General features: G+C 39.1%; 1 protein-coding gene across 9 annotated transcripts in view; it reads left to right on the top strand.

Annotated features, from left to right (window-relative positions):
* The first annotated feature begins 325 nt into the window (after nt 1-325).
* The window catches only part of RXFP1 (relaxin family peptide receptor 1), a 123,100-nt gene continuing 97,630 nt past the window's right edge, over nt 326-25,795 (top strand). For 8 of the 9 annotated variants that reach the window (XM_086703983.1, XM_086703980.1, XM_086703982.1 and 5 more), the window contains exon 1: nt 326-607. In XM_086703983.1, coding sequence (XP_086560109.1) covers nt 559-607 — 49 coding nt within the window. In that variant the 5' untranslated portion in view covers nt 326-558. The remainder of the gene's footprint in view (nt 608-25,795) is intronic. The other variant, XM_025921350.2, reaches the window with a different exon arrangement.

Raw genomic sequence — 25,795 nt, 5'->3', positions numbered from 1 at the left:
AAATAGTTTTCATTTGTAATGTATCTCTAGCTCAGTTTCTTTCTAGTAGTGTGACTTTGATCAGCTCAGACATTTGTCAGTTCACACACACTCTCATTTGTACACTGCGGCAGGACATAGAAACAAGATGTTTAGAGTCAAGAAGAGCTTGTATGTTCTCTGTCTGAAACTTTTGCTCACTGCTCAGCTTTGTGTTCCCTCTTTTGTGTGTGTGTGTATGTGTGTGTGTGTGTGTGTGTGTGTGTGCGCGCGTGTGTGCGTGCGCACGCGCGCACGTCTGCTGGGGGGGGTGTGTGTGGAGAGGGTGTAAAGAAGGATATTAAGACTTTTTGCAAAGGAGGGTGGGAGGAGAGATTCTGAGAAACAGAAAGGAAGAAAGAAAAGAAAAGGGAATGGAAAGAGAGGGAGAGGAAATGAGAGAAGAAGGAGGGTGAACTGCTTTGTAGCTGCTAAGATTGCAGACAGAAATAGCACACAACCACCGTGAGCTGTGTGCGACTCAGAAACCAAGACCAAATTGTATTCACTTTTATTAATCAGTTGCTCAGAAAGAAGGAAATGACATCTGGTCCTGTCTTCTTCTACATCTTAATTTTGGGTAAATATTGTAAGTATGCTCAGTATTTAATTTTATATACCTTAATAATATTGTATGAACTAATCACAATTACAAATGTTTATTACTTACATTTATGCTTTTGAGATCATTTTTTTCTGATAAAATTGTAATCTCACTTCAGAATTATTCTTAAGTCATTTCTGGTATTTATATTAGAAACTGGACTATCCTGGCAGACTCAATAGTTGAGCAAGATTAACGTGACATACAAACCTATGCTTCATAAAAACCAATTTGTTTAAGCAATAATTATTTTATAAGTAATTTTATAATGTTTCAAGAGAAGCAGTCCTTAAAGAGATCGTGTTCAAGTAAGATGCCCATTGAAATATTCTGGGAAAGACTTTACGTGTATTCAGCTTTCTGTGTAGTTTTAACACTTTGTGGTCCCGGTCCTTTGTGATTTGATATCACAGGTGTGCCTTCTCACTGAGAAATGCATTCATAAAATCTTTTTTATTCAACAAGATCTCTTGCTATGCCTTGGGAAAAAAAAAAAAAAAAGGAAAAGCACAAAGCAGTGAAAGGCACAGACACACCAGGAGCCCAGATGGGCATTTTTACTTTTGTTACTATGACAATTTTTGCTTTCTCCATGGATGCTGTAGTTTATTTTTCAGGAAAAAAAAATTTTTTTTAATCAAAGGAGAGGCATTCTGCATTACACCCTCTTTAAATTATATTATGTAAGTAGAAATAAAATGTTTATGTCTCTTAGGTACTAAATTATGAGACAGTCCAAGGAAATCAAGAAAGAAAACTTTCTGGGTGTCTTTAACACCTTATGATGCTGGGAATGACAAACTTTAACACATTTAGAATTCACACGCATGTTTACACTCCTCCATGTCTTCAAAGTTTGCAGAAGGTGGTTTTCACTGAGATATTCTATTGAGAATATCTCCAAGTAAATTTCAATCCTAACTTTCCCAGTTCCGATGGCCTGTACTGCATCAAAGTGATTTTTTTTTTTCCTTTCCTCTCTTGGTCTCCGGTATACCTTACTTTTAATGGTCAGAGGGTGGGAGACGGCATTGAAACCGAGGAAACAGTTCAGAATCCTGGAAAAGCATCCTATTTCTTTGCTCTCTCTATCTCTAATCTTGGTAGCTGGTACTCCATTTTTCATTCCAGTTTTGTTGAGAAATACCTTACATACATCTCTGTGTAAGTTTAAGTCCTACAGAACGATGGTTTGATTTATATATATTGTGAAATGATGACACCATAGGTTCAGCTAACATCCATCTTATATAAATACAGTATAAAAGAAAAGAAAGAAGAAAAGAAATATGGGTAAAAATTGTTTCCTTGTGATGAGAACTCTTAGGATTTACTCTTTTAACAATTGTCCTGTACATCATACAGCACCTTCCTCCACCTCCCACCATTATTTCTGGCAACCACAAATTTTATCTCTTTTTCCATGAGTTTTGAGACTTTCCTTTTGTTGTAGAGATTCCAGATATAAGTGAGATCATACAGTATTTGTCTTTCTCTGTCTACCTTATTTCACTTAGCATAATGCGTTCAAGGTCCATCCATGTTTTGCAAATGGTAAAATTTTCTTGTTGTTGTTTTTAATCACTGAATACTACTCCATTGCATATATAGGCCACAACTTCTTTATTCTCTCATTTACTGACGGACATTTAGCTTGTTTTCATGTCTTGACTATTGTAAGTAATGCTGCTATGAATACAGGAGTATGTATCTTTTTTTGAGTTAGTGTTTTTATTACCTTTGGATATACTCCCAGAAGTGCAATTGCTGGGTCATATGGTAGTTGTATTTTTAACATTTTGAGGGTCCTTCTTTAGTGAGTATACCAATTTCCAGTTCCAATTCCATCAACAGTGTGCAAGGGTTCCCTTTCCGCCACATCCATGCCAGCTTTCTTACCCTTGTCCTTTTAATGATAGCCATTCTAAAAAGTGTGAGCTGATATCTTATTGTGGTTTTGATTTACCTTTTCCTTGTGCATGACTGGTGATGTTGAGCATCTTTTCATGCACCTGTTGGCCCTGTTGAAATATGTCTTCTTTGGAGAAACATCTATTCAGGTCCTTTGTCCATCTTTTAATTGGGTTATTTTGTTTTTTGCCACTGAATTGCATGGGTTCTTTTTATGCTTTTGGATATTAACCCCAATCACATATATGATTTGCAAATATTTTTCTGTATGTTTTCTTTTCACTTTTTTGATGGTTTTCTTTGGTGTGCAGAAGCATGTTAGTTTGGGGCAGTCCCACTGGTTTATTTTGTATTGTGTTGCTTGTGTCTCAGGTGCCATATCCAAAAAATCACTACCAAAATCCATGTCAAAGAGCTTTGTTCTATGTCTTCTCCCAGAAGTTTCATGGTTTCAGTTCCTACATTTAAGACCCATTATCCATTTTATTAATTAGAGGACCAAAAAACAAATTGCAAACCACCACCAAAAATGGAATGTTTCTCACTGTAATCCAAGTATTTAAGCTACCTGAGTTTTTGACATTTGTAGCCAACAGCCTCATAAATCAATAACATATTTTACTATCTCCTATTCCATTTCAATGAAATGAATAGATTAAATAGGCCAAAAGATACTTCCAATTAGAATTAGACATTCTAATATGAGGAATTCAAGGGTATGTAAAAGGTGTTGAGAGCAGGGGTGCCTGAGTGGCTCAGTCTGTTAAGTGTCCAGCTCTTGATTTAGCTCAGGTCATAATCTCATGTTTCATGACTTTGAGCCCCACTTTGGCCTCTGTATTGACAGTGTGGAGCCTACTTGGGATTCTCTGTCTCTCTTCCTCTCTCTCTCTGCCCCTCCTCTGCACCCTCTCTCTCAAAATAAATAATAAATAAACTTTAAAAAAAAAAAAAAGGTGATCAGAGCACGTTGAAAAGCAACTTTGGCTAATGTGTTTCCAGCCAATTCAGGTTAGTAAAAAATTTCCATGTTTACATATTCTCTTTTGTTAAAAAAAATTATTTATGAGCAGAAAATAAAAGTAGATGATGATGATGATGATGATGTCAAAACCCTCCAACTTTTTAAAAATGTTTATTTATTTTTGAGAGACAGAACGTGAGTAGGGGAGGGGCAGAGAGAGAGAGACACACACACACACACACACACACACTCACACACACACACAGAATCTGAAGCAGGCTCCAGGCTCTGAGCTGTCGGCACAGAGCTCAACATGGGGCTTGAACTCACAAGCCATGAGATCAAGACCTGAGTCGAAGTCAGACACTTAACTGACTGAGCCACCCAGGCACCCCCCTCCAACTTTTTAAATTTAAGTTTATTTTGTGATTTAAAAAATTAAGTTTAATTTGTGATTTAAAAACAAATTTTGACAATGTACTGTGAATACTTAAGGGCTCCAATTTCTCACCCCTTCAGCAAGGGATGAGGATATAAACATCTGATGCAGTTTGGCAAACAACATTCCTCACTATAGGGTGTCAACGGAATGGGGAGGGTGAACGGGCATTTGGCAGGGACCTCTAAAATAGCACCCCACACCCATGATTGACCTTCTAGTTTATCTCATCATCCAGCTCCACTAAGAGAGGGTTTCCTATGCACTTAGCAAAAGAAGTCAACAACTACATAAGGACAAAATCTTAAATCTCTGTAACTTCCCTGTGGTGGTTGTTGTTTGTTTGTTTCTTTCTTTCTTTGTTTTTTTAATCTACTCTTCCAGTGGCCTGGAAAAGACAATGTGCTATCATGGAAGGCTGCTGGTCTAAGGTGCTTAGCAGCACTTTATGTATCCGCTCTAAGATTTCTAGCAATGACTGACCTTCCCTGAGCCTTAGTTTGTAAAATGGCAATAAAATCATTGACCCTTAGTTTATAAAATGGCAATAAAATATTTTACCCTAACCACATCCCAAGCCCTTATGTTTGCTTCTTTTTTACATAAATTACCTCCTTGAATTTTACAACAACTCTATTATGTAGATGTAATGAAATACGTGAGGAAGGCAAGTCCCAAGGACATTCAGTACCTTGTCACAAGACTCAAGCTAATAAATAGCAGAATTTGAATGTTTTTCAAGTCTATACTCTTTCCCCTAGACCATGAACATTCTGAGAGATAATGTGTATAAAGACCTAAGCAATTATTAGTCACCTTGTTAACCAAAAATACTTTTTGAATGCCAATGACCTTAATAAGCAATAAGACTAAGGGGTGACTAAAGCATGATCCCTGCTCTGAAGGGGTAGAGTGGGAAGACAGAAAGTTAATCTAGGATTCCCAAACAGTGAGATGGGCAAAAACCTAGGTGCACACAGACAGGGGCAACATTGAGATATAGAGAAGGTTTTCTTTGACCCTTGAGAATTTCTAATTCTTTAAAAATTCCTCTGTCTTGGGGCGCCTGGGTGACTCAGTTGGTTAAGCGTCTGACTTCGGTTCAGGTTGTGATCTCCCAGTCCGTGAGTTCGAGCCCCGCGTCGGGCTCTGTACTGACAACTCAGAGCCTGGAGCTGTTTCAGATTCTGTGTCTCCCTCTTTCTCTCTCCTCCCCCATGCATGCTCTGTCTCTCTCTTCTCAAAAATAAATAAACGTTAAAAAAATAATAATAATAAATAATAAAAATTCCTCTGTGTATAGTCTAGTTAGTTGTATTATGCCAGTGTTGATTTATTAGTTCGATAATGTACTCTGATTATACAAGATTTTACCATTGGGGAAACTGGGTGAAGGGTATATAGGACTTCTCTGTGCTATTTTTGCAACTTCTTTTGAGTCCATAATATTTTGAAATTAAAAGTTAAAAAACAATCCCCAGGAAGAATTGTATCTTAAGTCCTTATCAGCAAATGCTTTACTTATTACTTAACCAGTATCATTAAACAAAAACAATCATTTCACTCAATACTTTGGATAGACGGAGAACGAGTGAGGAAATAGGAAATAGAAGAGGCCCAAACATAAACTTGATCCACTGAAGTATTTTGCCAAGAGCTGGCATAGCTGGGAACGTCCTCATTTTCTTTTTTTTTTTTTTTTTAACTTTTTAAAATGTTTATTTATTTTTGAGAGGGAGAGAGAGACAAAGTGTGATGCAGAGAGACAGAGGGAGACACAGAATCTGAAGCAGGCTCTAGGCTCCAAGCTGTCAGCACAGAGCCCGACATGGGGCTCGAACTCACAGACCGTGAGATCATGACCTGAGCCAAAGTCGGACACTCAACCGACTAAGCCACTTAGATGCACCACGTCCTCACTTTTCAATTCCGAATGGATACTTACAAGACTATCTGAGCTTTGCCTTAAGTCCTACGACAGGCGTACCTTCTAATATTTTTTTCTCAAACCATTCAGAAGAAGAAAGGAAAGGGTTTTCCCAGAACCGACCATTAGTATATAAAAAAAAAGAGAGGGGCGCCTGGGTGGCGCAGTTGGGTAAGCGTCTGACTTGAGCCAGGTCACGATCTCGCGGTCCGTGAGTTCGAGCCCCGCGTCGGGCTCTGGGCTGGTGGCTCGGAGCCTGGAGCCTGTTTCCGATTCTGTGTCTCCCTCTCTCTTTGCCCCTCCCCCGTTCATGCTCTGTCTCTCTCTGTCCCAAAAATAAATAAAAAACGTTGAAAAAAAAAAAAAAAAGAGAGAATACTGGCATATTTACCCATATCCAAAAGATGAGAGAATAAACTTTCCAATGTGCACACTACAGAAGTATCTATTATGCCGCCCTATGTTTTTGAAGGTTACTAATAATTTTTTATTGTTCTTGCTGTGAGTGTGGAATAATATTTTTAAGTTTCGAATAGGAAGAAATTAATAGATCTGTGCAAATACATCATCATAATCTGCATCAAGGAAAGACATGATTATATTTGTGAACTAAATATTTGTGAACAAAACTAAATAGTTTTGCAAGCATAATTTCGCACATTAGGACAAACTTGTTTGCAAAGTGAAATGCTTGGAATTGGGTATTCTAGTTAGGTGTGTTTTTTTGTTCTTTGTTTTGTCTGAAAAACTATAAGCATTCATACCATTTGATTTCAAGGACTATGATTGTGGTTATAGATGTGGTTGTTTTTATATTTACCACTTATTGAGAATTTCCCATGAACCACGAACTATGTACTAAGTGCTTTATAAACATTATCTGATTTTACCCCTATAAAAACACAAAGAGATATTTTCATTTAGCAAAAGAAGAAACAGAAAATGAGAAATATTAAGTAGTATGCCTGGCACCATTCCCTAGTAATTGTTGCAAAAGAGATTTGATTCCAAGCCTGTCTCCCTGAACAGCCTATGCTAGCAAAACATGATTGAGTTCTAATATTTTCTAATACCATAATATCTGAGAATTAAAGGGGATTTTAACAGATCCTCTAATCTAGCCCATTGGCCTACAGGCAAATCAGATATTTCTCCATTTCAGAGATTAAGCAAAAGAGAACTATTGACCATCCCAGAGTCATAAAACTAGTAAATCCAAACAACACCAGGTTGCACATCCCCAGGTGAGGCCCTCCCCATCCCAGGGAAGTTGAAGAAATCCATGCCCATTGTTTATGGCTCTCCTCCTATGAGCTGGTGCCATCTGCTCTATGTATATCTCTCAGTGTCCCCCAACTGAGGAATTAGGATACACAAGTAAATAATTTGAATGAATAGAAAATTAGACTCCACTTGTATTGATCTTAGGATTTTTCTTAGAAAGCACTTTTGTTTGTACCTCATGACATGGAACTATACACATTAGAAGTACCAATAAATATTTACTCCATTCCAATGTCAGTTTACCTCTCCCTCCTCCTGGATATATTCTCCCCTCAATATCCCCACAACCTCAGTAGCTCTACTTCTTGTACATAGTCATCCAATACTCTCTCATCCTTTTTGCACCTTCACCCATCACCCTGATCAGAACAACCAAAAGCTTTGTCCTTCTTTGAAGATAAGCAGGGGCTGGCACGTCATGTATATTTCAAATTTAGGTTTTGTTCTCTGTTACAGCAAAGCTAGAAGTCAAGTTAAAAAAAAAAAAAAACATAGTATAAAGTGAGGTCTCCTGTTACTTGTGTTAGAAACTGATACTTTCCTGCTAAATAGTTGTAGTTTATAGTAATTTGTTTGATTTTTTTTTTTTTTTTTTTTTTGCTAAGTAGATTCATTTTATAATTATTTCAATATTACCTCAATTTACTAGGGTCACCTTATTTCTTAAATCCCCCATAATAATGAATATATCTTTTTTTTAAATAATCAATACTCTCAAAAAAAAAAAAAAAAGAAAAAAAAACCTCCAAGGATTATCCTTTGTGAGGAGGACTCTCAGGGCCGTTGCACTGGATGCTCTAGGCCTTGCCTCTGACAACTATACCAGTTCCTCTCTCCACCTCTCTCTCTCCATCATTCCTCCTCAACCTATCACCCCTCCCTGATATTGTCTCCGGAACTCAAGTTCTCTTCCATAGTGAAGAACAACATAGGAGCACCTGGGGGCTCAGTTGGTCATCGAACTCTTTGTTCCTCTCAGGTCATATTCCCAGGGTCGTGGGATCAAGCCCTGCATCAGGCTCTGCTCTGATAGCATAGAGCCTGCTTGGGATTCTCTCCTGTCTCTCTGCCCCTCTCCCACTCATGCAAGAGCTCTCTCTCGCTCGCTCTCTCTCTCTCTCTCCCCCAAATAAATAAACATTTAACACACACACACACACACACACACACACACACAGCTCTCTGGCCTGAGCCCCTGTCTCCAAACTCAACTCCAGGTCCACCTTTGGTCAAGGTGCTCTGTTGAACCAAAATGTCATCACATGATTAGCTACAAAAAGGAACGCAGACAATCTGATACAGTCTTTAATAGTAAGATTCACCCTTCTTTTTTTTTTTTTTAATTTTTTTTAACGTTTATTTATTATTGAGAGACAGACACAGAGCATGAGCATGGGAGGGGCCAAGAGACAGGGAGACACAGAATCCTAAGCAAGCTCCAGGCTCTGATCTGTCAGCACAGAGCCCAACACGAGGCTCAAACCCACAGACTGAGAGATCATGTCCTGAGGCGAAGTTGGACGCTTCACCGACTGAGCCACTCATGCGCCCCAAGATTCACCCTTCTTAAAAGGCAACTAACATTTAAAATTTTTTTTTGTTTTTATTAGAGGATTGAATAGGCACTTGAACTGAAAGGCCATCCAATTATATGAGCTAATTAATTGATTAAAACATCTAATTACACTGCTGTCCCCTAATCATTTCTCTTAATTCTTATCTAATATATTTAAAGAAAAATAGTAAGTTTTTTTCTGTTTCCAGCATCTGAATCTTTAGTGAATTACTATCTAGTTAGACAGTTTCATCTTCTGTCTCTCAAGTACTTTTTTAATTTAAGTCTCATAAAATCAGACTTTTGAGTTCAGGGGAAAGTCAAAAACTTGTAGAGTACAACACCCTCATTTTTTACATAGCAAGAAACTGAGGCCATATAGCTGTGTTCCCTTTTGTCATCAGTTGTATTATTCTTTACTTACTCTTAAAAATGGGCCTCCAATTTCATATGTAGGGCAAGAAGGGCAGGAAATGTAGAAGGGTAGAATGTCACCTTAAAGTAGAGAGAACCTACAATGATGTTATTAAAACAAATTTATTATCACCCAAAATCCTAGCCTTAAAGATTAAGATTTTGCCAATACACTAAGCTTAGTATAATCATTATGCACATACCTGCCTAGTAGATAAACATTTTAAATCATTCTCACAGCCAGTGAGAGAATGAGCAGGGAGAGAAGGGTCTGATCACACTTCTCCAAGTCCATGCTTGCAGTCAGGCCCAGAGGAACTTTAACAAAAGGGGCTTTTATAAATCTCCAAGTGATTAAGATCCAGTGGATGTTTTTATTATCTCTATTCCCTCTCCAGTCCATACTCCCATGCTATCCCTCAGACAACTACATTTTCCTTAAAGATACAGCCCTTTCCATCCCACGCTCCTCAGGTACTGAATCTGGCCTTTGGGGGCATTCCATCTAAGGTGGAGGAGTCTTGATAGGCTGTAGGAAACCTGAGGCTGAAGATTGCTATACAGGTGTCAGGTGAAGCCACAGTGAAAGAAACTTTGTCAACTTCTCAGGAGTAATTTGTAAACTACCAGGATCTGCCCAACACTTCTTTTTTTTGTTTTGTTTTTAAGTTTATTTAATTATTTTGAGAGAGAGAGAGAGAAAAAAAAAACAGCAGGGGAGGGCCAGAGAGAGAGGGAGAGAGAGAGAATCTACACACTGTCAGCACAAAGCTTGACACGAGGCTGGAACTCACAGCCGTGAGATCGTGACCTGAGCTGAAATCAAGAGTCAGCTACTTAATCTACTGAGCCACGAAAGCGACCCACTTCCTGACACTTCTAGTTTCAGACAGATGCTTTCTTTTCTCCAGGTAACCCTAAATAGCTTGGTTGCCAAATACCTACACACTTGACCTCTCCCATCACCTCTCCCCCAAAAAAGAATACCGTGTCTTCTGTCATTCTGCCTGTGCCGAGGCTGGTGCCCAGAGAAGGGAGATACATTTGAGACCATGTTCATACAGGGTCACCCTAACTTGCTCCTTCCTCCCTCGCCCTGCCTCAGCACACACACACAATTCCCTGAGATGGTAGCCACACGTCTCCCAACTTCAAGGATATGGCAGAGACACGTAGAGAAGCAATGCAACGCATCCTCACTGCTGTGCGAAGCTACCCAAAGGCATTAACGATTCATGATTTGGTAGCAAATACATCCCACACTGGTAATAAGCTGTCTGTTACCATGCCAGGCTGATTTCCTCTTTATCCTGTGGGGGGAGGCAGGCTTTGCATTGAGATGAAGTGGGTATGCGGACACTGAACACGTCTCCTTGGCCACTTTCCCACCTCCTTCAGGCTTTGATCCTGCTGCGTGCTCAGTTTCTCCTCTTTTTCATCTCCCCCACATTCAGGCTGCTTAGTGCCAAGTGGAATCAGCAGCATTTCCTTCCCTGACTTCCAAGAGGTCCAGATATCGACTTCTAATTCTGATCAACAAGCTCTTCTGCACCCTCGCTACCACCTGATTTCTCCCTTTTCATCCTAACCATTCTCTCCATTCCTCAGACTCACCATACCTCGTGACGAAACACACACAAAGAGAAACTCTCGTCTCTTGGTCGCACATCTTGCAACCAGAATTCTTAGTTCTACCCACCTCTTATCCTTAATATCCCCCCTCATGGGTTAGGACCTTCATGAAGGATAGTTCCCTATTAAACAGGTTTTCGACAGATCACATATGCACAATCCATTCTGCAGCTACCTGCATTCACGGACATTCTGGCTCATTTTTGAAACATTTAGTAAGATGGTGCCCCCATCTGATCCTCACGGTATAAGGGAATTATCACCCTACAGGTTCCTGTGTTGTAGCCATTCAAGCAGATAAATCTTACTTCATAGATTCGAAATTGAAATTTTATAGGATAAAACATGCTGATGGACATGAAATGTGCATGCCTGGATCTGAGAGAAATCACGTAAGTTACCACACAAAGCTGTTTTGATAAAGCTTTTGTCCAGGTTCCATGGTGCAGGTATAAATTAAGGGAAAGAACCGATTAAGCTCTCGGGTGCATCAGGCACTAGCTTCTGAGACAGAACACAACTGGCACCAGTACCTCGGTCACTCGCAAAACCTCTGATCCTTGTCTTTCCTTTTCAGCCTCTGCCCTCATCTTCCTGCTCACCCCCAGCCTTTGGATATTTTAATAGGCTTTTCCCAGCGCAGGCTAGAAATGTTTGACTCATTTTCAATGGTCCAGAAGATTTGCTCTCCTGGTTGTGGCTGATTTATTGGACACCGCAAAACTGCTTCATGGTTTATAAATGTTTCTACTTTCTCACACGTTTCCAGCTTGGACAAGAAGACGTCATCGGTCATGCTTTCTGTTCGATTCTCCTAACCTCCACTTAACCTCCTTCTTTGTGGTAAAATCAGGAGAGCTGGCTAGTTTAGCTAAGTTAAATTTAGATTTTTGTTTCTTCCCTTCTGCCTGCAGCCCTTACCCCCGATCTTGAGTGCCCACAGCACAACAGTGCAGGCTCCCTGGAAAGAGGGATTGTTTTTATTTGTTGAAACCCCATAACTTTTCTCAGCAACTGAGCATTCACCCCCAGTGTTGACCTGAAATAATGGAGCAAATCATTTGTCCATCAAATCCACTTTAGTGGCAAAAAATCTATACAAATCTTTTTGTCGTGCTCCTGGCTCTTAGGCATCTTTTTCAAAGTTTCTATGCTGGTAATATACAGTGGCTTCAATATTATTCTCATGGTCCATTGTAGTCATTACCTAGGAGGAGCTGCATGAAGAAATTAAACAGACTCATTCCCTTCTCTCTAGGAGTTTACAACCTATGACAGCTTTAATGCCTGTTGTATAAGATGGATACAAATAGACACAGGCTAGAATTATCAACTTAAGATGTGAACAGATAGGTCAAGGCCAAATGGTTTGTCCTGATTAAATCCCCTCCACATTTTGCTTATGGTACAGCTATAATGAATACCTGAACAGATAACTGAGGAGTGAATGTGGTAGTGATCAAGAAGAATGGAACCTGACAAGGCAGTGTGTTGTGGAGGAATGAAAGCAAGAATGATGCCACGTCATATGGAATAAATATAAGTAGTGTTTGCAGATGGACAGTAAGTTTTAAGACATTAAAGAATTCAGTGAAATCACCCAGCAGTCTGTGACGTAGAGGCAGGATAAGGAACTAACGGAGGCATTCATGTGTTGGTGGTGGTGTTAGTACCAGCGTAAACTTTATTATATGTGATCCAATCCCAGAATGGGTTCACATTTAATGACACTCATACAGAACAAGGGCGTTCCCTTTATTCATGCCTCCGAAAAATTTAGACTCCTCCATTGTACGCGATCTACACGAATCCTACTGAAGTCCCATGGCCTCTCTTCTCTATTACTCTTCAATCTCCAAGAACTTTTTGACTCCTCTCCCCAGATTTCTTTCTTGGATGCAAGACTGCATGGCCTCCCTTCAGCCTCCTGCCCCCCATCACTCAACCCTCATTCCTAACACACTCCTGACACAGCACACTCCTCTGCCGCACGGTCTCCTTGGGCACAAAATGTGTTTTCTAGTCTACTTTTCTCAGGAAAATTCACCTCTCATGTTTTTTTTCCTTCAGAAAACACAGGGTAGGGGAGAAGTTCAGAGAAGAAGGTTAAAAGGCAATGCCAACATTCTGGTCATAAAATTTAAGGGTGCAGGGAAAGGTTGTAAACTATTACACACACACACACACACACACACACAGAGAATAATAGCTTTGTCCGATCATTAATATTAAGTATATCAAAACCAGACATAGTATATAATACACGAATTTTCATTTTTAGGCCACAAATCTCATATGCATAAAAGTGAAATTTTGTTTCTGTGACTAAACTCAGAACTCGTGACTCCTACACGAGTCACGAATTTGCTAATTCAAAGTAGCTTGGTTTAAAAATCAGGAACCTGGGGCGCCTGGGTGGCGCAGTCGGTTAAGCGTCCGACTTCAGCCAGGTCACGATCTCGCGGTCCGTGAGTTCGAGCCCCGCGTCAGGCTCTGGGCTGATGGCTCAGAGCCTGGAGCCTGTTTCCGATTCTTTGTCTCCCTCTCTCTTTGCCCCTCCCCCGTTCATGCTCTGTCTCTCTCTGTCCCAAAAATAAATAAACGTTGAAAAAAAAAATAAAAAATAAAAAAATAAAAATCAGGAACTTTAGGGGCACCTAGGTGGCTCAGTCACTTAAGCAAGCGTCCAACTTTGGCTCAGGTCATGATTTCATGGTTCGTGAGTTCAAGCCCTGCCTTGGGCTCTGTGCTGACAGTGTAAAGCCTGCTTGGTATTCTCTCTCCCTACCTCCCTCTCTGACCCTCCCCCACTCACCTTCTGTCTGTCTCTCTGTCCCTCTCTCTCAAAATTAAATAAACATTAAAATAAAATTTTTTTAAAGATACAATCTTAATCACCTAAGAATTCTTATCCACTCCACCCATTTTCCCCTTCTGCCCAATAGCATCTAGACTCAGAGGCAGCTCCTGAAACATGAAAGTGGAGGACAGGTGGAGAGATGAACACCTACAGTAACTTCGTCAGTCCTGTGTGGGGTTTAGCTCCTCTGTTGGATTTTGGCATCAGCACTCACCAAAGCACTCAAACACTTTCATGTTCTCCAGCTACCAGATAATCCACATGCTTCTCACCCAGCAACAATGCCCACCTACATTGACTGTCTGCTCATAGCCAGCCTTCTCAGAACCGCATAAGAAATCCTCAAATGTCCTTCATCTGCCAGGAACCCTGGGGCGATTTGAGGTTGACTCAGACCCTGTTCTGACTTACCTCTGTGCCACAGCTCCCCCGGCCCTTCACATCACTCAGGGCACATGGCTTCTGCTAGAGACTTGCCCTTTCCTCGGACTGCATATTTGGATTTGGGACAAGAATCACCTCTGTTTGGGCAATCCCCCAAGCTCCCTCAGTGATTTTCGCCTTCCCCCTTCCCCAACGGAGTTTTGGATTCCAAGTTGACAGGGTGCTTCATCCTCCCATTTGGTTCCCCCCAAGTTCAAAAAAAACTGCTTTAAGGACATCATACATGCTTACTCACCTCTATAGGTTGGGGAAAACCTCAGTGCTCTGAGTCCTTCAGTATTTATTTATTTTCACTTTCAAGAAAATTCTAAAGAAAAATCAGAATATTCACAACTTAAATAATGGTGGGTAGGGTTATTCACTTTATCAAAGGAATATCTTCATTTGGTGGTTTTGTTGTTTTTTAAGTCACATGAAAATGTGCCCATCCTATTTGGATCCTAATTCAAATATCATGACACAAATCTTATATTCTTTCTGGTACCTTCTCCTTCCACTCTTTCATTCTGTTGCCCAAACTGGTTTCTCTTATTTCACTTACACCTACCTTTTCTGTAATTTTTATTTTTAATCTCTCTTCCCTACATTTTACTGTATGCTTTCTTTTCCTGTTCTAACAACACAATATTATAATATTGTACATTATTATAGATGAAAACACCAAAACATAAAAGTTTTATTCAGATTGTGAAAAATCGCAAATCATTGTGTCTATCTATTATCTTTCTTCCAGAATATGTGAGGGGCACCTGGGTGGCTCAGTCATTAAGCATCAGACTCTTGGTTTCGGCTCAGATCATGATGGGTTTGGTTCATGGGATTGAGCCCTCTCTCTATCCCTCCCCTTCTCTCTCTCTCTCTCTCTCTCTGTCTGTCTCAAAATAAATAAATAAACTTAAAAAAATTAGAATCTGTAAAACAATAGAGTTTCTGATAAATATTAGGAAGGAACAAAGAGTGGTCTGACATGATGCTCTCCTCCACCAGAAGCTGTGCTATCACGCATCCTCCAATCAGTCTCCAGGAATCTACACTACTTGTAAATTTATTCCAGGGTAATTGTTGCAAAAGTTTAATATATATTGTGCTGTCTTAGATACACAAAATGTACTAGACCAAAGCTACCATATTCTGATTATTAACGTGAATTATTTATATTGCTGAAGTTGTAATTAGAGTCAGTTACATTATTGAAGTTCTGGTTGAAGATAAACACGTCAGGGTGTTGTCTAATTAAATCCTCACATGAACCTTGAAGAGTAATGTATTCTCCTCTCTCTACATGAGGGACTGCCTCAGATTTAGAAACTTGCTAAGATCACCAGCTCGTAAGTGCTTAATTTAGAACTTGAACTCGGGTTTATCTGGCACCCAAGTCTGAGTTCTTTCCACTCATCATACAAGCACCAAAGTCATGATACTTAATTATGGTATATTATCTCTCATTTTATAGGACAAATATTTTTATTCCCATTTACAGATAAGCAAACTGATCAAGCAATCTGAACTCAATTCAGATCTACACTTACTGTTTCGTGGGGAAAAAAAGAGAAAGCACTGGCAGGAACAGGTAGAGTGTGGGCAGGAAATGGCATGGCAGGTTTAGGAAATGCTGGGAAGTTTGGGTGGCTTAAGAAACAGGGCTAAAGCAAGTGCTTGGAGTTAGAGAAGCTAGAAGATCTTTGGAACCAGATTATGTAGTCTTTGTAAACCACTCTCAACAATGGACTTCGTCATATATGCACAGAATGATATAAAGAGATTTATCTTTTAGGAAGTTATCCCAGCAGCTTACCAAAAGTGGTTTCTAGATCACTGAGCCGTTGAAAACAACCCTTAAAGGAAGTGTCCACTGCACTCGAGTCACTAGAGAAGACTGTGGCCAAGTCAAGTTAGCTGCTGGGTTTTACATTGTTTTCATAGGACCTTGATACATTTTTAATGTATTTCTCCCTGTCTAGTACCTATAAAATACACAAAATATGTGTGGAATACAAGACAAACTTTTTGTCTACTACACTGAATATGATAATATTGGCCTTTTGTGACATTGCGCTCCACAAAAATCCAACTATTGTCTCTACTTCTAGTTCCCAAAACTCTTTTGATCCACTCTGTGCCTGTATTTACATGTTTCTTGTTTTTCATGTGTTATTTTCTCACTGTTTTCTTTAACTGCATAAAGTTTGGGATCCAATTTGAAAATAAGTCAGAAGACAAAACATAATAGAAAACATTGTTAACAAAAGTACACACGATAATGGACAATAGGTGGCCACAGTGTTTATTTGAATCAAATGGAAGGTACTATCTAGAAGTACAATCTCTACTCTTTAATCAATGAGTAACTTGGCAGCACAAAGCTGTTACTAAGAAAGTATCAGTAAACAAACTTCAGGGATTTTACTCAGCAACTCACAATACTCAGTGACCTCACCATAGTGGAAAAACAGTATTTATATAAATAACTTAAAATATTGTGTTCATAGGGCCAAGGCATAATATCTGTAAGATATAATTTTACCCTTTGCTTTAATATGTTCATGTTTTAATCGATAACACTACTTGTGATAAGTTTTAGGCCCAAGTGTACATTCATTACTTTATTTCTTAAAGTTTCCTTGATGAAGGGCACAGTAAGAATGGGGTGAAATGGTGCTGAAAGTTTATGGCACAAATACTGACCATGCATCAGAGAGGCCCTTGACCCTCAGCATACTTCTAATCTCCCTAAAAATTGCACATTCATGGTCATGCTATCTAGAAAAGTAGCTTGTCCAGAACATCTTCAAAATAATAGCATATTATAGTATTCCTGCAAGTTACTATTAACTCAGGCATTAAACTAAAGGAGCTACATGAGTGAGTTGGCCAGTTAGCTTAGTTGGTTAGATCATGTTGCTAAAAAGAGACACATGACTGAAAATGGGCTCTTTGGGGAAATATTGTAAACATTATGTAAAAACCATTGCTAATGGCTTCTAATATGATTAGAAATGTTACAACTACTAGTCATAGAAAACTAAAAAGTAGTTTCAATACATTTACCAAAAAAAAACAAGACATTTGCTTTCAGCTGAACAAATCCTTCCACTGGATAAATACTTTCTGGTGTAAATTAAATGCATATTTGGAAAATATATTAACTCTTAAAAATAACACAGAGGGCACCTGGGTGGCTCAGTAGGTTGCATGCCCGACTCTTGATTTTGGCTCAGGTCATGACTTCATGGTCATGAGATAGAGCACCACATTGGGCTCCATGCTGAGTGTGGAGCCTGCTTGGGATTTTCTCTCTCCCTCACTCTCTCTCTCTCTGCCTCTCCCCCACTCATGCACATGTGCTCTCTCACTCTCTTTCAAAATAAATATATAAACATTTTTAAAAAATAACAGACTCAAAAAATCACATACATTCCAGAGTTGCAATATTGATGTACTATTTAGGGTTTACAGTGGTGAGCGAAGAATTCCACATGTATAGAATGCACAAAGTTCTGTTTATGGTTTTCCTTAAAAAAGTAAATTCCATGCCAATTTGTCAATTCATGAAAACCTAGCTAATATAGGAAAAATTGATTTTTGTTCACTTGATTATAGTGATTATATTATTTGTTCACTTACAGATATATATTCTAGATTCTAAATCTAAAATCCAACCTGTCTTTAGGATTTTTACTATCATGGGATGACAGAATACAGCTGGAGTAAACATGGTGTTATTCCACCACTAGCTATACTGAAGAGCTAGTCCTAATTTTAAATATTTCTCTTTGCATCTCTTTCTTCCCTTAATTTTCTCTTCCTTTCCTCCCCTTGCCCCAAAAATACAACTAAGTTTCCTTTATCTAGTTGTTTCATAGACAAAAATCTGTGGTCCCTAGAGTTGCTATAGGTCTGGTAAAGGGCCTCATGTCCTTTGAGGAAACAAAGACTTCGTGGCTAACTACACTAACATCAGGTCCAGGATATGTTTGGAGAATATTTATAGAAACTGGACCCTAACTAGCTCAAGTCAGAGTCTGGAAGAAAAGCCCAGGCCACAGCCTTTAAAGAGATCTTCAAGGCACCACCATTTTAAAATACTATTCCAAATGTTTCAAATTCATAGGCAATTATTCATTCTTCCTTTCCTTTGACTAATATTTTTTTGAGTTCTTGCAATGTGTCTAGCACTGATACAGGCATCAGAAATTAATGGTGGACAAAACAAGAAAGATCCCTTGCCTATGAGAATTTATATTCTGGGAGCAATATTCAAATAACAAAAAAATAAACTAATAAATAAAATGTCCCTGATAGAAATAAGTGTTGTGAAGAAGAAGGTCGGGGAGGGAACCAATAGTGTAATAGGAGAGTAACCAGCTAGGAATGTGGAGGGACTTGAGATAGGTGACCCCAGTTTTTGTAAGGCAGGGATATTTATGCTGAGACCTGAATAATGAGGAATAATCAGCCATGACCCGGGGGAAGAACAGTCCAGGCATCCAGGTTGTTGGAACAGCTAACTCAAAGACCCTAAAGTAAGAACAAACAGCCCATCTAGAGGACAGTCAATATGGATGAAATTAAGTGAAGCAGGAAAAGTGGAAAGAAACCAAATCAGTGAGTAGGAAAGGTTCACTCAAGTAAGGTCAGAAGGGGAGGATAGAAAGTTTGGATTTTTATCCTAAGAACAATGGGGTGACATTATAAGTTTTGAAAGAGGATATTTTTGTGATGTGATTTATTTTTGAAAGATCCCTCTGGCTGCTATATGGAGAACAGGTTGAAAAGAGAAGCAGGAAGTCCAAGTGAGAGACAACTACAGCTAAGAAAAGACAGTGGCTGACCCTATAAGGAAAGAAAAAAGCCAAGAGGAGAAGACATTGGCACATTCAGGATAGCTATAAAGAGAGTCACCAGTCCTTGCTAAAGGATCACAGGTGGGAAGTGAGGGCAGAGAGAAAGCCATTCCTTTATCCCTGAAAGGTGAGAAAAGGCAAAAGGAATTTTAAGGGTCAGAGAGAAGCTAAAGGAATTTTCTTTTAAAGGAGAGAAGAATACGTAGGAAAATGGCCATATAATCTACAGCTTCTCTACTTAATAATTCAATTCTGGAGGAATGGTGCTTCCCCCTACCTGCCACAGATGAGCATCCAACCCATTTATTGGTCTAATGCGCTGGGTACAGATGGGCAGGTCAGCAGGCAGACACTTGGAGGGACCCCAGCTGGCAAAAGCCATACTAGAATATGACCAAAGAAGATGAATTCTTCCTCACTGCTTAACCTGGTGACCTGAATTAGCAACCATCTCCCAGTATAGGCTTCAGCTTAATCTGAGATGGCAATTTAGACAGAAATAGGAAGTCAGGCAGTCAACAACACAAATAAGTACCCACAGATAGCTATGTTCATTAGAAATCAATCATGATGGGGCGCCTGGGTGGCGCAGTCGGTTAAGCGTCCGACTTCAGCCAGGTCACAATCTCGCGGTCCGTGAGTTCGAGCCCCGTGTCAGGCTCTGGGCTGATGGCTCAGAGCCTGGAGCCTGTTTCCGATTCTGTGTCTCCCTCTCTCTCTGCCCCTCCCCCGTTCATGCTCTGTCTCTCTCTGTCCCAAAAATAAATAAATGTTGAAAAAAAATTTTTTTGAAAAAAAAAAAAAAGAAATCAATCATGAAAGGTTTGAGGGTGAGGGTGCCCTACAAAAGATTAAGGAGAATATTAACTAATTCTCAGTAGACATCAGTAAGAAGAGAGAGGTATAGGCAATATCTACTTGGTATCAGAGGGGGTCTTAGCATCAAAGTGGGCTACATATGACTCTTAGCATCTCAGCCAATATTCAGCCCATTATGCTTACAACTTCATGGGTCAATGATTGATTAGAGGGAATGGATTCTATTAAATATATTCATGGGATGCCTGGGTGGCTCAGGCAGTTAAGCATCCACCTCTTGATTTTGGCTCTGATCATGATTTCACAGTCGTAAGATGGAGCCCAGTGTCTGCCTCTGTGCTGGACATGGGGTCTGCTTAAGATTCTCTCTCTGCCCCTCCCCTACTCATGCTCACACATGCTCTCTCTTTCTCACAATAGAAATACTCTAGAAATTAAAAACAATGGACGTAGAAGGGAAATTCGCACATACTACATGTGATCTCTGTGAAAGGCAGTGAGAGACTCTTTCACATCCATTAGCTTCATCTAATCATACCAAAATACCTGGAAGGAAGATTTACTAACCCCTGTGTTCTAGAAGAGGAAATTGAGAAGTTATGAAACCTGCACAAAAAATCCACAATGGCATAACTGGGAACTCCCAAGAATAACTCTCCCTGCCCTGCAGCAGCCACACTTAGCCTACACTGAGGACGTGCGGTGCTGGTGTGTGGAGCGAGTCTTGAGGATTGCTATTGTCTGAGGTTGTGATAATTCCAAGAAAAGGCAAAACCAGGAAAATACAGTATTCAAATTTAAATAAACTTCTTTGATTTTTCTGAATAATAAGTAGTTATATGGAAAAGCATTAAAATTAAGTCCATGACAGATGTTATTAACAAAATAATAGCCATCCTGGAAATTCTAAAAAGGAAGCAATGGCATTTAACCTGTAGCCTGTGGACATGCAGTCAGTCAATAGTCAGTGGTGCCTGAAGCAGACCCTTAATGATATTCAGAGTCTTGCTTATTGTATTTCCCCCTCAGGTATACTATCCCTACTCTGTACCTTGAGACATCTATGTCACATCAGATAAAATCTTGTGCAACTCTCATAGCCTATAAATGCCTTTGAAATTGTCCTTTGGGTTAAAGATAGGGGGAATAACTACAAACTCCAAATCATGAACACACAGATAATATGGAAGGACATCTCTTATAAATAATATGTCTGGCATTTAAAGCTATTTGTGTCTCACACACATAATTCTCAGAAATCTTACAGTGTACATATATTACACACACACATACATAGATAGTGTCCAGATAACTTCATGTTTATTCAAAAATTGTGTGGGTTATATGCCCATACACCAGATAGAGGAGAGGTTAAATATTTTTCAAATAATCAAACTTTTAAAACCTGGAAACTTTACAAAGCTTTTCAGCTATAGTAGGTTTAATAGATTACATATTTACTAAACTTTTTTAAATTTTATGTTGAAAAATTTTAAACCTATAAGATATTACAAAAGTGGTAGACAAACACCCACATACCTTTCACCTGGACCACCTGTTGCTAATGTTGTCCCACACTTGCTTTCTGACTCTCACCAATCATACAAACTTACACATTTTTTTTCTTGCTGAATGATTTGAGAATAAGTTGCAGACATCATGATCCTTCATTCCTAAATGCTTCAAGCTGTATCTCCTAAGAATTACATTTTCTTAGCCCCCATATGATGATTAAATTCAGAAAAATCTAACATTGATAAAATCATACTATAAAGTCCATATTCATATTTCATCAACTGTCCTAATTTTTCTTTAAAGCAAAAATTATTTTTTTTCTAATCCAAGCTCCAATCCAGGATCACACCTTGCATTCACCAACCACAGCTCTGTAGTCTCCTTTAATTTGAAGACAATGACATGAATTTTGAAGAATGTTGTTATGTAAAACATTCTCAGTTTGGGTTTGTCTGATTCAAGGGTATGCTTTTATAAATACCTAAAATAATGCCTTCTGCGAACACAAGACTGTTAACAAAAGTTGTCATAGAAATATTCCAGAGGAAGCCTACATGGAGGCTGATCTCCTGTTAATGTTCCTCTTCATATTACATCATTTTTTTGTTTCAAATAGGACTCACAGAACTCCCTGTTTCCATGTCTCATTTGTTCTTTTCATTGTCACACTTATCTATCCTAACTTTTAAGGTCATTTCTGGAACCTTCACCCTAAACGCACACTTTGCCTTCACCTGTTGGCAATCATTTTCATTTTCCTACCTTCCTTTACCTGCCTACGCTCATAGTTCTCCTACTCCCCTCCAGGGAAGGGAGTCTGTATCATTATTTACATAAATCCCCTCTGTATTCGAAATGCATTCTAGGTGCCGCAAAGAGAAGGACCAAGCAACAGTGGCTTAAACAAATGAGTTTGTTTTCTCAGATGAACACTATCCAGAAGTAAGTGCTTGCTGGCACTGGATCAGCTGTTTAGGCATTCCATTAGGATCCTAGGCTCTATCTTTCACTCCACCATCTTTTGTGCATTGGTTATTGTGTTAAACACTTATCTCCTGATGAATGCAAAGATGACGACTGTAGCATCAGATCATTTTTTAAGTAATTTTTTGTTAATTTTATTTATTTATTTATTTATTTTGAGAGAGAGAGAGAGAGAGAGAGAGAGAGAGAGAGAGAGAATCCCAAGCAGGCCCCTCACCATCAGCATAGAGCCAGATGTGGGGCTCCAATTCACAAACCATGAGATCATGACCTGATCAGAAACCACGAGTTGGATGCTTAACTGACTGAGCCACCCAGGCATCCCTGTAGCACCTGATATTAAGTCCATGTTCAAAGCAGGAAGAAAAGAAAAACTGACATGAAGCTCCATTTTTCCCTTTTTATCAGTAAGGCAATAGCTTTTCCAGAAATTCCTCAAGAAGACTTCTACTTCTTAGATTTCATTGGTAGGTATTTGGTCACATAGCCCGCCTAACTGCCAAGGAAGCAGGGAACACAGGAAATTATTGTTGAGGCCTGTCATCTCATCTTCCAGTACTGAACACATTGTCACCACAAAAAAAGGGAGGCAGGATTCCATTATGAAAGGGAGAGGAAGAAATAAATAATAAGCAGGCAACTAGAAGTTCCTCTGTCTCCTCCCAATCACTATTTAACTGTATCCATTCTCTACTTCTCAATTTCATTCAATATTTCTTCCCTATTTTTCTTCATGTATCTTCTCTTCCTAGTACTTCCCCTTGAAAGATGAACTTTCAAATATTTTTATTAACATTTTATCTTCCACCTAGAATCAAATAACATTACAAGAGCTGGTACCGTCTCCTCTCGCAACATTGGAGGAGACCTCACATCCAGCAAGATGAAGTGACTTGCCCAAATTTGCCCATCAATTTAGAGGCATAGCCAAGAATAAAACATAAGTCTGCTGGACATCAGTATTTACTGTGAATATCAGAATATATGGTGGGGGCGCCTGGGTGGCACAGTCGGTTAAGCGTCCGACTTCAGCCAGGTCACGATCTCGCGGTCCGTGAGTTCGAGCCCCGCGTCAGGCTCTGGGCTGATGGCTCGGAGCCTGGAGCCTGTTTCCGATTCTGTGTCTCCCTCTCTCTCTGCCCCTCCCCTGTTCATGCTCTGTCTCTCTCTGTCCCAAAAAATAAATAAAAAACGTTGAAAAAAAAATTAAAAAAAAAAAAAAAGAATATATGGTGCATACTAGTCCACTTTGTTCTGCTTGGTCCCTTTTGCCCATACCTTGGCCACTGAAATATAACGTTCTCCACAAGGATTTATCAATTCAGTTGTTTATTTCTGGAGACCTCTCTAAAGAAGAAAGATAATGAGAATTGTGTTTTCCCCCTTTTTAATTTTTTTTTTTTTTACTCTCTAAATATGAGTAAATATAAGTAAGGGGAAACCATGGGAAGAAATCCTTGTCTTCATTGGAATCATTGTTCCATATGAACCATGAGTCTGAATTTATAAACCCGCCATCTCCAATACCATCTTCCAAGAAACAATAAGAAAATGTCTGTTTAGATGCATTATGTTTGTCTTTGACCTTTGGGGAAATATCTTAGAACATCCAGGGAAACACAAATACAAAATACCCTGATAAAGCAGTATCTCATCCTTGCACTGAAAGATTTCAAAAGAAAGACATTTTACCCAGAATAGAAATCCAAAAGGAAGTCAGTCAGAAAGGATAATTGATCATGAAAGGTAAGATTTAGAAAAAGAAGAAATGTGGGGACACCATCATATGCCAAAAAAGGAAGGCCAAAATCTGAAAATTTTTCAGGGGCTCATGAGCAGGTTAATATGGGGGTAATGAGTAGAGGCACCATGGTTAAGAACACATGCTCTGGAATGAGTTGGCTGTGAGCCTGAATCAGTTTTGCCACTTACCAGGTCTTGGATCCCAAGCAACTTACTCCTCTATGCCTTCCCTTCTAAGCCTTAAAGTCGGGTAATATTGATAATTATTTAATGGAATTATTATGCGGATAAAATGAAGCAAGGCATGCAAAATGCTTAGCCTAGGGCCTAACATATTATAAGTGCTCAAAAACATGAAAGAAAGAACTGCTGATCAGAGCAAAAGTTAAAGTAATGGATTTTTAGGTTTTAAAAAGCAGGTTACCACGAGTTGGGGCCGTTTGACTATAAGGCTAACGTGCGATCAAAAAAGAAACCATTAAAAATTTATTACCTGGACAGGATATCATACGGATTGAAATAAGTTAGACAGCAGGAATGGAAATAAGGTACTGAATGGAAGGACTATTAAGAAATACAACTGCCCTTGATTTAAGATCTCTATTTCTTGGCTGCGCTACTAGAGTAATCAACAAAGCTTACTGCTGTTGTACTGGTGAGTAGGAATAAAATGTGATGGTTGGATAGTCAAGAAAAACAGTTTTGTCATAGTTGGAGAAATATGCTAAAAATGCATAAATAGAAAATTCAGAAATCTTGGCTGCTCTCTGTGTTGGGAAATATGTGCATCCATTCAATAAATTCTTACTGAATGCTTATTATGGCAGAATACTAAGCTCTAAAAAATGTTTACAATAACATCGCACCCAATTGTAGATCACATATCCTAGAACCCAAAAAAATTTCATTCTTGCACCTGGCTGGCTCACTGGTGTGCTGACAATGCAGAGCTGCTTGGAATTCTCTCTCTTCCTCTCTCTCTGCTCCTTCCCTATTTGCTCTCTCTCTTTCTCTCTCTCAACATAGGAAAACATTAAAAATTTTTTTTTAATTTGATTCTTAAAAACCATTAAAAAACAAAAGAAGAAGAAAAAGAATTTTGTCCTTTTCAGGATCTCATTCATAGCGTATTGACTCATTCTTTACACAGAAGTTTACCATGTCTGAGTATCTGCATTTGTAGCCACAGCCAGTTCAAGTAAAAAATTAAAAATAGTAATGAAGATACTGAGACTACAGAGGCAAACAAATTAATGATAGGTGATGCAACACCTGGTGAAGAATTTTGGAGAAAAACTATACAAAGTTGACAACTCAAAGCGCAAGAGTCTGTGGTCAAATTTATAGGACACAAATTCCCTCAAAGTGCCTTAAAGGCATCCTTGTACTGTTCAACATGATAACCTAAATTCACAAAGGAAGATTAATATTGTATTCAATAGCTTCCCAACACTTTAGAGGTAAAGCTAAACACAAAAGTTATATCACAAACACCAGTATAGAAAAATTTTGACAAGTTTTGCTAAAAGGGGGAGACAAAACTGGAAATGGGACTAGTATGGGAAATGGGATCACAAAATTCTTTTTCTCTTGCTTTGTTCCGTTTTGTTTTGTTTTTAAGAAGGGAGATGTAAAAAAGAAAAAGAAGGGAGAGGTAACGGCACGTTTTCAGACTGTTGAGAATGAGCCAGGTGAGAGGTAAAATTTGATAATGCTTAGCACGAGGAAGGAACCACTGAAATGTGTCCTGAGTAGGATAGAGAAGGTGGTGCCTGGAGCTCAGAGAATGGGCCAACTTTCAGCAAGAGCACAGAGGGTTCATCCATAACAAGGGCGAA

This window comes from Puma concolor, chromosome B1, assembly GCF_028749965.1.
Source record: "Puma concolor isolate L17-30 chromosome B1, mPumCon1.1.hap2, whole genome shotgun sequence".
Lineage (NCBI taxonomy): Eukaryota > Metazoa > Chordata > Mammalia > Carnivora > Felidae > Puma > Puma concolor.
This window is presented reverse-complemented; position numbering and strand designations above follow the sequence as displayed.